Below are 12,703 nucleotides of genomic sequence, written 5' to 3' on the forward strand. Positions count from 1 at the left end.
ATTAATTGATGATTGAATTACAAAAATTGCATTCAAATTTACCAAATCATGACTAGATTAAAATTAAAATTTGTTTAAAATTTGAATTTCATTTGAAAAATTTCTGAAATAAATTGAGATGTTATTGAATAAAGAATAAAACGATCTGAAATTTCACTGTAAATCGCACCATGACATTTAAGTGAAGTAAAGCTCATGAATCAAAACAAGCATATGAAGTTGATCAATCATGTTCACAACGGTGACGATAACAAACTGAAGTATGCACAAAGAAACAGCAGATCAAGTCATCAAAGGATCATCCATCTACATCTTAAGAGAACAGAAACAAAGTGATCACTGTAAGTTCATGAGACGAAGGGGAATATCAAGGATTTTCGGTTAACTTGATCCTGTATGACAATCACACTGCATAATCCATGGCGCAAAACACAGAGAAAACTGAGGCACACAAACATCCTGCGCTCAAACCATCAGAGGATCATCAGAGGAACATCTTAACAGGACAAGAACAAAACTATCACTGCGGTGAGTTTGGGAATCCCACCAACTGAACAACATTCCTTATATGCATGCGTGGGAAGACTCAGAGATTCGGTGCCACAAAATGTTATCAGAGGTAGGACACATTGCTCATCGCGACATCCATACGACTACCCAATCTCTCATCTGAACCACTACGAACTAACTAGTAGTAGTAAATCCTCCATGGCTAGAAACAAAACAGAGCAAAAGGATCGAGACGACTCACGCATCACTCGCCATGAGCTACTTGCCTCTTGGGAGAGGTGATGGCTGACGCTGAGGAGGCGCAGTTGCCGAAGGGTCCCCCGGCGCCGCAGGTGTCGGTGGCGGACGCGACGGCGACCGAGGCGGCGAGGTCGGCGAGGTGGAGGCGGGGGAACGGCACGTAGACGCCGTGGACGGCGATGCGCGAGTTGACCACCACGTCGGGCTCCTTATGGGTATGTAGTTGATGCAGACGTCGTTGGACTTGGAGGAGGCCGAGTCGGTGGCGTAGTGGGTGACGACGAGGCTCTGGCCCTCGCCGGCCAGCGTGGGGAGCACCGTGCCGGGGCGGAGGCGGTGGAGGTCGGCGCTCGTGAGGCGGTGGTTGGGGACGATGTGGAAGCGCACCGCCGAGACGTAGTCGTGGCCTCCGCCGACGAAGATGGCCGGGTCGTCGAGCGTGAACAGGGTCAGGTTGGCGAACTTCTCGAGCTCGGCGAACTTGACGGGCATGGCCATGAACTCGTAGCCCCCGTCGCGGAGTCGCGCCATGGCGTCGTGGATCATGATGCGCACCACGGAGGCAGCGTGGCCGCGGAGGATGCGGGGGCGGAGCGGGCGTTGAGGTGGTGGTGGTGCGGGCCGTCGAAGCAGGAGTGCGTGAGCGGGCGCAGGAAGCCGTGGAGGCCGTGGATGATGTAGCGGTCTACAAGTAACAATCTCAGACTTCGAGACAATAATTGAAACAAAAGATGAACTAGGGTTTAAGAGGAGATGGTGCTGGTGAAGATGTTGATGGAGATTGGCCCCCTCCCGATGAGAGGAGCGTTGGTGATGATTTCCCCCTCCCGAAGGGAAGTGTCCCCGGCAGAACAACTCCGCCAAGGTTCCGCCTCGTGGCGGCAGAGTCTCGTCTCGAAAGCTTGCTTATGATTTTTCTTCGGATAAAAGACTTCATATAGCAGAAGATGGGCAACGGAGGGCCACCAAGGGGCCCACGAGGCAGGGGGGCACGCCCAGGGGGTAGGGCGCGCCCCCCACCCTCGTGCCCAGGGTGTGGGTCCCCTCTGGTATTTTCTTCGCTCAGTATTTTTCATTATTTCTAAAAATAACTTTCATGGAGTTTCAGGATAAATCTGAAACATGCATTTAAGCGAGTGAGGTAACATGCATGTACTAATCTGAAACATGTTTCTCTGCATTTAAGCGAGTGAGGTAACAGGATAAATAAAGACCATTGCATGATGACAAGTTTATCAGTTCAGAATTCTACAGAACCTGACTAACCTCAAACTGCATTTGCACAACTCTAAGAAACTGCTTGATCAGACACAACTAGGACATTGCCTAGCAACAAACAGAAACTAACTTAGCCCGGCAACCAAGTCTCTGAAAACTGCTTGATGAGACACAATTCAAGGAAACAAACTACCTAGTAACTTTAGTCAGGTTCTGTAGTTGATCAATCATAACTACTGATAAAATCTTGAAACTTAACCCAGCTACCAACATTTCTGTCATAAGCTAGAATTTAACCGAGGTGAGTTCATCAGTCAAAACCAAAATGGCGGGAATATCAAAGAGTTTCAGTAAGGCTGATCCTGTATCTGAATGACATTTATCCTACATGATCGATGGTGCGAAAACAGAGCATGCAGTTGATCAATCATGCATACAATGGTAACCAGAACAAACTGATGTGCAGATAACCTGCATATCAAACCAATCTCACTATCATCCTTAACAGATTAGAAACAAGAGAAACACCGTAAGTTCACGAGCCAAAACCGAAAGGGGAATACAAAAGACTTTCAGTTAGCAATTTAGAATGATCCTATATGACATTTGCGCTGTCTAATCCATGGTGCAAAACACATAATATGCAGATGGTAAGGAAGAGATTAAACCATCACAAACAAACAAACTGAAGAATATCATAACAGAAGAGATTAAACCATGACAAGATCATCTGGAAACTCAACTTAGTACTGTAAGTATATCATAACAGAAGAATAACCAAATAATCATTGGAGTGAGTTTATGGCATCCGGTCCTGTGGCTGATCATCAAACACAAACGCTTTCAAATAGAATCCTAACAACTGAACAACATTCCTTGTATGCATGGATAGGATGATTCAGAGTAAAAATTGGAAGTGAATTGAGCCATCTAAACAGTAACTGATGCATGCAGGAACAAAATTAGCACAAGCAAACAGTGGTAACAGAGCAACGAGAAGATGAATCAAATTCGCACCAAAAATCATTCAAGTCGTACTGGATAAGCTAGGCTACAACCATTCGGTGCCAAAATGTGATCAGAAGTAGAACACGGTACTCATCACCACGACTGCCCAATCTCTCATCTGAAACTCTATTGAACTAAACGAGTGCTCAATCTCTCATCCGAACCACTACGCACTAGTAGCAGTAAATCCTCCATGGCTAGAAACATAACAGAGCAAAACGATCGGGACGACTCACGCTTCACTCGCCGGGAGAGGTGATCGCTGAGGAGGCGCAGTCGCCGAAGGGCCCCCCGACGCCGCAGGTGCCGTTCGTCTGGTCGGCGGCGAGGTCGGCGAGGTGGAGGCGGGGGAACGGCACGTAGACGCCGTGGACGGCGATGCGCGAGTTGACCACCACGTCGGGCTCCTTTATGGGTATGTAGTTGATGCGGACGTCATCGTTGGCGTAGTGGGTGACGACGAGGCTCTGGCCCTCGCCGGCCAGCGTGGGGAGGACCGTGCCGGGGCGGAGGCGGTGGAGGTCGGCGCGCGTGAGGCGGTGGTTGGGGACGATGTGGAAGCGCACCGCCGAGACGTAGTCGTGGCCTCCGCCGACGAAGATGGCCGGGTCGTCGAGCGCGTAGAGCGTCAGGTTGGCGAACTTCTCGAGCTCGGCGAACTTGACGCAAGGTTTTGGTTACCAGTCGAAATTTCAAGATTTCCCATGGTTACCGCGTATTTCCATGCCCCTCGGTAAATCCACATACCGAGCAAAAAATACCATTATTTTTGAAAATTTTGAATTTTAACGCTCGATTTGTAGTAAAGTGTCTAGGATCTAATTAATGCAAGGAGAGTTGATTCTGACGTGTTCATAGCAACCTAGTTCCTGTTTTGACAGGTCTTTGGTTTGAATGTTCGTTCATTCATTTATTTAAATTCAAAATTCAACTATAAAATTCGTTCGAAATATTCTCGGTATTTCTCGGTATTTCCCGGTAACCGTGGTAACCACGTTTATCAGTCACCCTCGGTAAAAATGCCTCATTCGGTAACCAAAACCTTGACTTGACGCGCATGGCCAGCGCCATGAACCCGTAGCCCCCGTCGCGGAGTCGCGCCATGGCGTCGCGGATCATGATGCGCACCACGGAGGTGGCGGTGGCCGCGGAGGCTGCGGCGGAGCGGCCGGTGAGGTGGTGGTGGTGCGGGCCGTCGAAGCAGGAGTGCGTGAGCGGGCGCAGGAAGCCGTGGAGGCCGTGGACCACGTAGCGGCCGTCGTTGTGGGAAAAAATTGTATGAGACCGGGCCTCATAGACCAACTTGTGAGACCCTATCGGATGAGTGACATGTGGCATCGACAATCTCAGAGCACCCTAATCCCATTTTACGTCTGATCTCAATCCCAACAGCTGATTCCCGATTCCAGAACCCCACGTACGTACGTACATACTTCATCGCTCTAATAGGTACGTAGGACTGGGGTTTTCTTTATTTTCCTCGCGTCTATGGCGGCCACGCCCAAGGGCTTCGACGGCGGCGGCCAACCGGCACGACGCAGCAGCGACGACCTCTCTTCCATGACCTCGCCGAAGAAGCTCGTCGCCGGCGGCCTGTCGGACGGCTCTTTCATGGCAGATGCATGCCATGATGTTGGCGGCGGACACCACGTTCACGGCGGCCGTGCAGCAAGATGCATCCAGCTGCTATGTGATACCGCAGTCCTCCACGGCGGCGAACTCCCGGCCGGTGGTTCCAATGTTAGCTAAGGCGCCACATCCATCTATAACACTTCCTGTCCCGGTAAGTGATCCATGCGGCCAAGCTGGCTGAGTGATTGCACTAGTCCAGCGCTTGGCAACTATCTGATTGCTTACACTGAAACTCGTGAACTATGAAGCTTATGCAACCCGGAAGCCAAGAAGAACAGATGGTGGGTGTGCGTCAAGACATCGTTCTGGCCGGCCGGACAAACTCGTCAACCGCGGCGACGCGTCAAGGCGCGTCCAGCAGCTCCGTCATGCATTCAGTCAGGCCGGCCGGGAGATGCATGGGTACATAAGTATTCAGAATATACATGTGCATAGTTCTGTGCTAGCTTGGTTCATACATTCGATGCTAGCCACTGTTATATATAGCATTAGTTGTAGAACTGAACTTGAAAATATGTAAATTAATAATGTTGAATTATGTTGTTCGAACGCCAGGAGGAAAATATGGAATTCTGTAAATCGACAAACAGTGCAATGGGCGAGTCGATCCGTGAGTCTATGACGCCGAGAAATATGTTTAGCCATGATACTGGCTTGGAGTTTGTGGGAGTTGATAAAGGAGAAGAAAATTGTGTAACTAAGGTAAATAATACGATATGAACCTATCTTTTAATATAAAATATGTATCGATTGATTTTACAATAATTATACTACAATGCTGATGGTGTTGGTGTATTTCATGTGTGTAACAGGATAATCCGAATGCATCTTCAAAGCAGATTGTGCCAAAGAAGGGAATGAGTTTTGATTCTGAAGAAGAGGGCATACAAAACTCTCGCTTTCAGAGTTGCTAGAAAAATATGACAAGTGTGTCGCACGTCTTCGACGCGAAGAAAAATATGAAGATTTTCAATCGCGCCATACAGACCTAGTGCTTTGCATAGCTAGACATCCTTTGTTGAAGGAGGCAGCTGCATCATACACGAGGTCACTCTATACTTATTTTGAAGAGGAATTTCAGAGGCAGTTTACTTGGTCATGCACTCTGTTGTGTAATGAAAGCACAATCAACACGTACAAAGTTAAATCCTTTTATCGGGAGGATGGTGAAGCCATTGTCGATTTTAACCCAACAACTTTGGAGATATCTTGTTCTTGCAAGTTGTATGGATGTGTGGGTATGTATACATTCTTCCTCCGTCAACTAATATGAAATTCTAGGATTAACCTAATGGTTTGCTATTAATTTTGTAGGTATTTTGTGCAAGCATGCTCATAAAGTTTACATTTTTTTTTAATATTGTCAAATTGCCAAGCCAATACATAATGAATAGATGGACAAAGTACGCAAAACAAGATATCTTCAATTCTAAAGTAGGGGACAATGATAATGCATAATTGCAGTGTGCCCAAATTTCTCGAAAGATGCTATCGCTTGCATTGAAGTGTAAACCCTCAAAGGAGGTTCTTCGACACCTAGACAATGGTATTGATAAGTTGGCTTCTGAAGTATGTGAGTTGCTAAGCAAAGTAAGTGTGGATGAAAATGAGGAGACAAGATGTTATGCTGAATTTGCCGCAGATGTTGATAAAGCACGGGTATCATTTCGAGCCCCTAAACGGAAAAAAGGCCCAATGGAGAAACGGTCTAAAGATGCACTGGAAGCACCAAAGAAAGGAAAAGATAAGGCTACATCAAAGAAAGGAAAAAGTAAGGCTGCATCAAAGAAAGGTAGGTTTACTGTTTATTTCCCTAGGTTTGAGTAGTTTCCCATCTTATACAAAAATAACATAATGTGCAGGGGGAGGTATAAAACATTCCGCAGTGTCACGTACAACCGAATTAACAACACATCCGGTTGGACCTTCAGAATTTTTCGTAAGTATATCAAATGTTTATACTATATAATTCTTATATTTACATGGTGACATAATTTATTATATTCATTCTATTTAAACAGGGGTCATTGGAACTTAGATCAGAGACGGGTATGTTTATTATTTATTTTCCTAGGTATGAATAGTTTCTATTTTTCCCTGTAATCTCGCATTTTTGTATACAAACACATAAAAAACACAATGTGCAGGGAGAGGTATAGGACATTCGTCAGTGTCACGTACAAGGGAATTAACAACTCATCCAATTGGACCTTCGATATTCCCGGTAAGCATATCAGTAAAAGTTTATACTATATGATTCATATTTGACATGGCGACATAATTTATCCCATTAATTTATTTATAACAGGGGTCATTCGATCATACAACGGAATTAACAACAAATCTGATTGGACATTCAGAATTTCCCGTAAGCATATGAATAATGTTTTAAACTATGCGGTTCATATTTTTGACATGGTCAAATAATTTATTTCATTCCTCTTACTGAAACAGGGGTCATCGAATCCGAATGCTTGTTTTCAAAATATAGCTCCATCATTGGCGACATCCATGTCATTTGGTGATTATTCTGCTTTCTATGCTCCACCACGTATTCCAGGGGAATTTACAAGTTTGTTGCTTCAAGCTGATGAACAAAACCCAACACTGTCTACTGTTCGGCGATTGGATTTCAACGAAGGTACAAGTACAAGCAGGTTTCAGTGGTGACATCTGTTCTAGTCATCACATAAACCACAAGAACAGGAGGCAACGAGCTCATGTGTCCTTTTCATTTTTATTGTCTGGGTTTTTCTTACGGACCTGTAAACAAATATATTAATTTTAGTGGTTGTTCTTTGGACCATCAGGCCAACAAAACACACCGAGATGAACATATATTTGTTTCTCATGCTTCGAAAACCATTCTATGCATTTCAATTGTGCCAAATGAGCTCATGTGTCCTTTTCTTTTTCATGTGTGGATTGTACCTTATAAAGATGTAAACAAAATTTGTGTAGTACTTCATTGAAAAAATCATCATGGCAATAAATGTATTTGTTTCACAAAATCATCATGGAGTTTGGGCAATGAACAATATAATTTTCATGGGAATCAGTACATGGGATCGATCGGTGGGCACGAACTTGTGATATACAAGCACGTAACGGAATCTAGCTTGATACGTCTCGGCGCTGCTGTGGACAAAACGAGTTGCTACGACCACTCACGGCGTCTTAGTGTGCAGCAACATGACCGTCGAGTCCGGCCAGAAAGCAATAATGGCATACGGCCGCCATGGTCGAGCCCAAGCAGTCCGTCTCGCCGCGACGATGGAGACAAGCAAGTGCACCGGCAAGGAGCAGTTAGACGCGTCTCTACGAGGAGTCAGTCCGGCCGTCCCCAACGACGCCTTGGCGCACGGCCGCCATGAACGTGCTGTCCGCCCGGCCAACATCGTGGCATGCATCCGCCATGGACGAGCCGTCTGACAGGCCGCCGGCGACGAGCTTCTTCGGCGAGGTCATGGAAGAGAGGTCGTCGCTGCTGCGTCGTGCCGGTTGCCCGCCGCCGTCGAAGCCCTTGGGCGTGGCCGCCATAGACGCGAGGAAAATAAAGAAAACCCTAGTCCCACGTACCTATTAGAGCGATGAAGTATGTACGTGCGTACGTGGGGTTCTGGAATCGGGAATCAGCTGTTGGGATTGAGATCAGACGTGAAGTGGGATTTGGGTGCTCTGAGATTGTCGATGCCACATGTCGCTCATCCGATAGGGTCTCACAAGTTGGTCTATGAGACCCGGTCTCATACAATTTTTTTCCCGTCGTTGTAGAGCTCGGGGTGGGACACCTCGACGCCGTCGGCGTAGATCCTGGCGTAGTGGATGCCGAAGGGGCCCCGCTGGGTGGCGACCTTGATGCAGAAGCCGACGGAGGCGGAGGGGATCTTCATGGTGGCGGCGGCGGCGAGGTCGGAGTAGGGGTAGTAGCCCATGGCGATGTGCTGCTCGAGGAGGTGGCGGCGCGAGCACATGGGGCAGGAGGCCTGGAGGAAGGCGTCGGGGGCGGCGAAGACGGTGATGGCCCCGGGCCACCTCGCGAGCGGCGGCGCGCGGGCGAGGAGCGGCGCCTCCGACGCCATCTCGTTGTACCCGAGGGAGGTGAGCACCCTCGCGAGCTGCTGCAGCCCCTGCTCGGCGTCGGACACGGCGGGATGCGGAGGCGTGCTCGCGGTCGTCGCCACCGTGGCAGGGAGCGGGAGAAGCGTGCTGATCGTCGCTGCAGCGGGCGTCGTCGGCTCGGGCCCCTCCTCCTGCGGCTGCGGCGTCGCCTCCGCGAGATCCGGAGTGGCCGCGGCCGCTTGGGGTGGCAGGAGCGGAGCGGGACGGGCCTCCGCCGCGTCCGTGGCCTGCGCGTCGGCGAGGACGGGGTCGACTTCGACGGCCGAGAGGAGGGACTGGGTGTCGGCGTGGAGGTAGTTTTGGTGCATGGAGGGCGCGGCGGCAGGGACGGGGTGGAAGTGGGCGGTGGCGGTGCCGAACGGCGAGCGGTGGTGGTGGTGGTGGGTGCGCGCGGAGGCGGTCTCCGGCGAGTGGGTGGCGGAGGCGGTGGACAGCACGAGGAGGAGGAGTAGGAGGGGGAGGCGGTGAAGATGGAGAGCCATGGCTGTCTCTGAGCGAAGGAGCGGATCTGAATGGGAATGGGGATGGATACCGAGGGGGTGGGGTTTAAAGCGATGGCGTGTACCCATACGTCACGAGTCACTCACGTAACCGTCTTGTGCCCAGAGAAGTGGTCAAAGCGGGTCAAGGTCCATCGAGCACAGCCTGTCAAGGGTTCTCTCACCTTTTTGCAGGAGCAATTCATCGATTGAATTTCAAATTTGTAAAGTTGATTTTTATTTATTTATTTATTTTTGCGAAAGATACAATCGCAGCTCGAGACCAAAGCCGGCAACGGCACTGCAAGCGTCGGCGAGGCTGAGCCAGAACCTCCCCAGAGATGGGACGGCGTTGCGAGCAGTAGTGAGCCAGAACCTCTCGGCTTGGCCTTCCCCGTGCAAGAGAGCTTTGCATGGTCCCGGTCTTGAATGGGTGACGACTCTTCTGTTGCGATGGCTCGGGGTGGTTGGTTTGGTCACCACGATTCGGCTGGCCCACCACCGCAGATCCAATGCATCGACTTTCCTCTTCCTGAAGCCGGCCCCTCATGTAAGCCTGATTGATTGTCAGTGGTGGTTTGAAGTTAAGCTCTCAAATTTCCAGAGATGCATATAGCAACGTGAAGCAGGATGCATAGCGTAGCAAATGTGTCACGGCAAGAGCTTGTAGCTTTTGATATGATTCTACGGTATATTCTTCTTCTATCAAATCAAGAGCGAAAGCAATCTTAATGTACCATCAAATTGTGGTCTATGCTAGTAAGAGCGCAATATGATCGGGGTAGGTAGACGCCCTCGACCATTCCTCGTGGGATGAAAAATAAAATGTACTGTATTTACGCATGACATCGGCTGTTGCAGATATCGTGCCATCTAGCGAGTCGTCACATATGTTATTTCGATCATATGTAATAATATTTTTGGTGGAGAAATTGACAAAGTTGCCACGGTTAATATCATTGTGAATCTAATGAGCTAACACCAGCTCGTGTGGATGCTAAGCAGTCGAGGTACATATGCTAGTGACTGAGAGAATGGGGGAATTTCCCAACCGTCTTGATACCCGTGTCGAATGGGCGTGTGCATATATCGCTTATAGCAATCCCCATGACACTCGCCTGCAGCGCCCCGTTAGACCAGTCAGGCCCAACACGCGCGTCTATATGCGCCTAATGCCATATAAATCAGTGTGCAGAATTTTTCTTTATCTGGATTGTTTTTGCTTGTCGTTTTTTCGTTTCTTGTCTTTTTTTTTTCTCCTGGTTTATTCTGGCGTTTCTTTTTTAAGCTTTCTATTTTTTAAAAGTCTTATTACATATTTAGAAAATGTTATAGCAGTGCAAAACAATGTTAAATGTGCATAGAAAAATATTTAAAATGTATAAAAAAACTAAAACATGTATGAGAAAAGTAGACATCAAAAGATATATTTGAATATGCTAATCAAATATTAAAAAAATCAACACATCTATAGAAAATATTCATGATGTATACAAAAATATGCAGCGTGTATTAGAAAAAGTATACATCAAAGCATAAATTTGAAAAAAAAGTTAATCATGTATTTGAAAAATGGTAAACATATATAAAAATATATTCATGATATATACAATAGTAGTATGTTTGAAAAAAATAGACATCAGAAACATATATTTGAAAAAAATAACCATGAATTTGAAAAACGTCAATCATTTATAAAAAAAATGTTCCATATGTACAGGAAAAATTAACAGTGTATACTAAAAAATTAGACATCAAATCATATATTTAATAAATTTCAAATATGTATAAAAATAATGTTTCTAGTGTATAGGAAAATGCATAATGTGTATAAAAAATTAGATATCAAAACATATATTTGAAATAAAAAAGTTAATCATGTATTTCTGAAATGTTAAACGTGTGTAACACTTTTGTCCTTATCTATACAAAAAAACTGTACATTGTGTGTGAAAAAAAAGTAGGTGTGGAGACATATACTTAAGAAAATTATGTATTTTAAAAAATATTAAAAATATTTCTGATGTATAGGGAAAATGTAAAATATGTATAAAAATAGACAGGTGTTGAGAAAAAAAAAGAAACCCAGTGAAAACTAATGAAGAAACAAAGAAAAAATACCGATGCAAAACAGTGAAAACTCGATACAAATATATAAATGAAGTGAAAACCGAAAAGAAAAACATAGAAAGAGAGGGGTAAATTTGAAAACCGGACCAATCCAACCAGTAGACAACAAAAGAAAAAAAAATAAGAACAACGAACAACTACAGTGAACGAGCGAGGTCGCGTCTTCTAGTTCGCTAGCCACAAAGAGAAGAAACAGTCCGGCTCAATAACGGCGCGAGGGAAATACCCATTAGACAAAAGAAGTGAAACCCGCAAAGAAAAAACATAGAAAAAGAGGGGAAAAGGTAAAAACCAGACGAGTCCAACCAATAGACAACAAAAGAAGGAATAAGAACAACGAACAACTACAGCGAGTGAGCGAGCTATCGTCTTCTAGTTTGCTAGCCACGAAGAAAAGAAACAGGCCAACTCAATAACGGCGTGAGGGGAAAACCGTTTAGATCAATCCTATTAAAAATCAGTCCATTTAACCCTTTTAACTTGCTCCAATCAGTGTAACTCTCAAAATAAGCTTTCTTCCCGCTTTATAAATAAAGCAACCATAGCCGGCCACTCAGGAGAGTCAGCTCCTTTGACTTTTTAAACTCGTTATACATATGAACATTGAAGCTAATAATTATATAAAATGATTACTTGAGTATATAATATGTACATATTAAGCATGTATGATGTACGCAAAACAGTTGCAATTTACACGTTCAAAAAAAAATGTGGCACCTGTCATTAATTCATCGGAGAGATGAGGCCATGAGAGGAATAGAAGGCGTCGACGTCACTACTCGCTAAGGAAGTAGGGTATTGGACATCGAGGATGGGGCTTTGGGGAAGTTTGACTAGGTGCTTGGGAGTGAGATGGTGTGATGAGTTGATGTGGACCGAGCTTAACGACTAAAATGAGTGCTCGTTCAATTTTTTTTTAAACAATCTCATATTAAAGCTCAACTCTTACTCGTTAGCCATAGAGTTTGAGTCAATTCGAGACGAGTTACAAGCTACTCGTTTAACTCATGAATTTCGAGTTTTATTTCCAGCCCTACCCTATCCTAACCATTATATATAGCGAAGATTTTCTTCCTTGGATCTATACCACTTCTCATTATCGACCATGTGACCGACAACTCCATCTCATAATTCACTAGCGCTTGAGGTTGAATCAACTATATATTCTTAGAAAAGGAGTCATCACGTGCTATTAGGGATGGATTCAGGAACCAGTTATACAATGAACTTTTTAATATATGATGCAACAAATATCTTTTTAATTATACGCTACGCTTTTATACGATGAACCATTTAAAAAAATGTTCAATAAAAAGAAAGAAAAAAGGTCGTCGTATTTTTTAAAAATGTCCATCTTTTATTTA

The 12,703-nt window shown here is 45.6% G+C and overlaps 1 protein-coding gene across 1 annotated transcript; it reads right to left on the reverse strand.

The window, feature by feature from the left end:
* Positions 1 to 3,029: 3,029 nt before the first annotated feature.
* On the reverse strand, positions 3,030 to 9,235 carry LOC123124226 (uncharacterized). The gene is made up of 4 exons (XM_044544888.1): positions 8,381 to 9,235; positions 4,025 to 4,241; position 3,985; positions 3,030 to 3,635 (listed from the first exon to the last, which is right to left on the reverse strand). Exons 1-4 carry the CDS (start codon positions 9,210 to 9,212, stop codon positions 3,216 to 3,218), a joined length of 1,470 nt encoding a protein of 489 aa, XP_044400823.1. The 5' UTR covers positions 9,213 to 9,235; the 3' UTR covers positions 3,030 to 3,215.
* Positions 9,236 to 12,703: the final 3,468 nt, after the last annotated feature.

The sequence above is a fragment of the Triticum aestivum genome, chromosome 5D, assembly GCF_018294505.1.
Source record: "Triticum aestivum cultivar Chinese Spring chromosome 5D, IWGSC CS RefSeq v2.1, whole genome shotgun sequence".
In the NCBI taxonomy this organism is placed as follows: Eukaryota; Viridiplantae; Streptophyta; class Magnoliopsida; order Poales; family Poaceae; genus Triticum; species Triticum aestivum.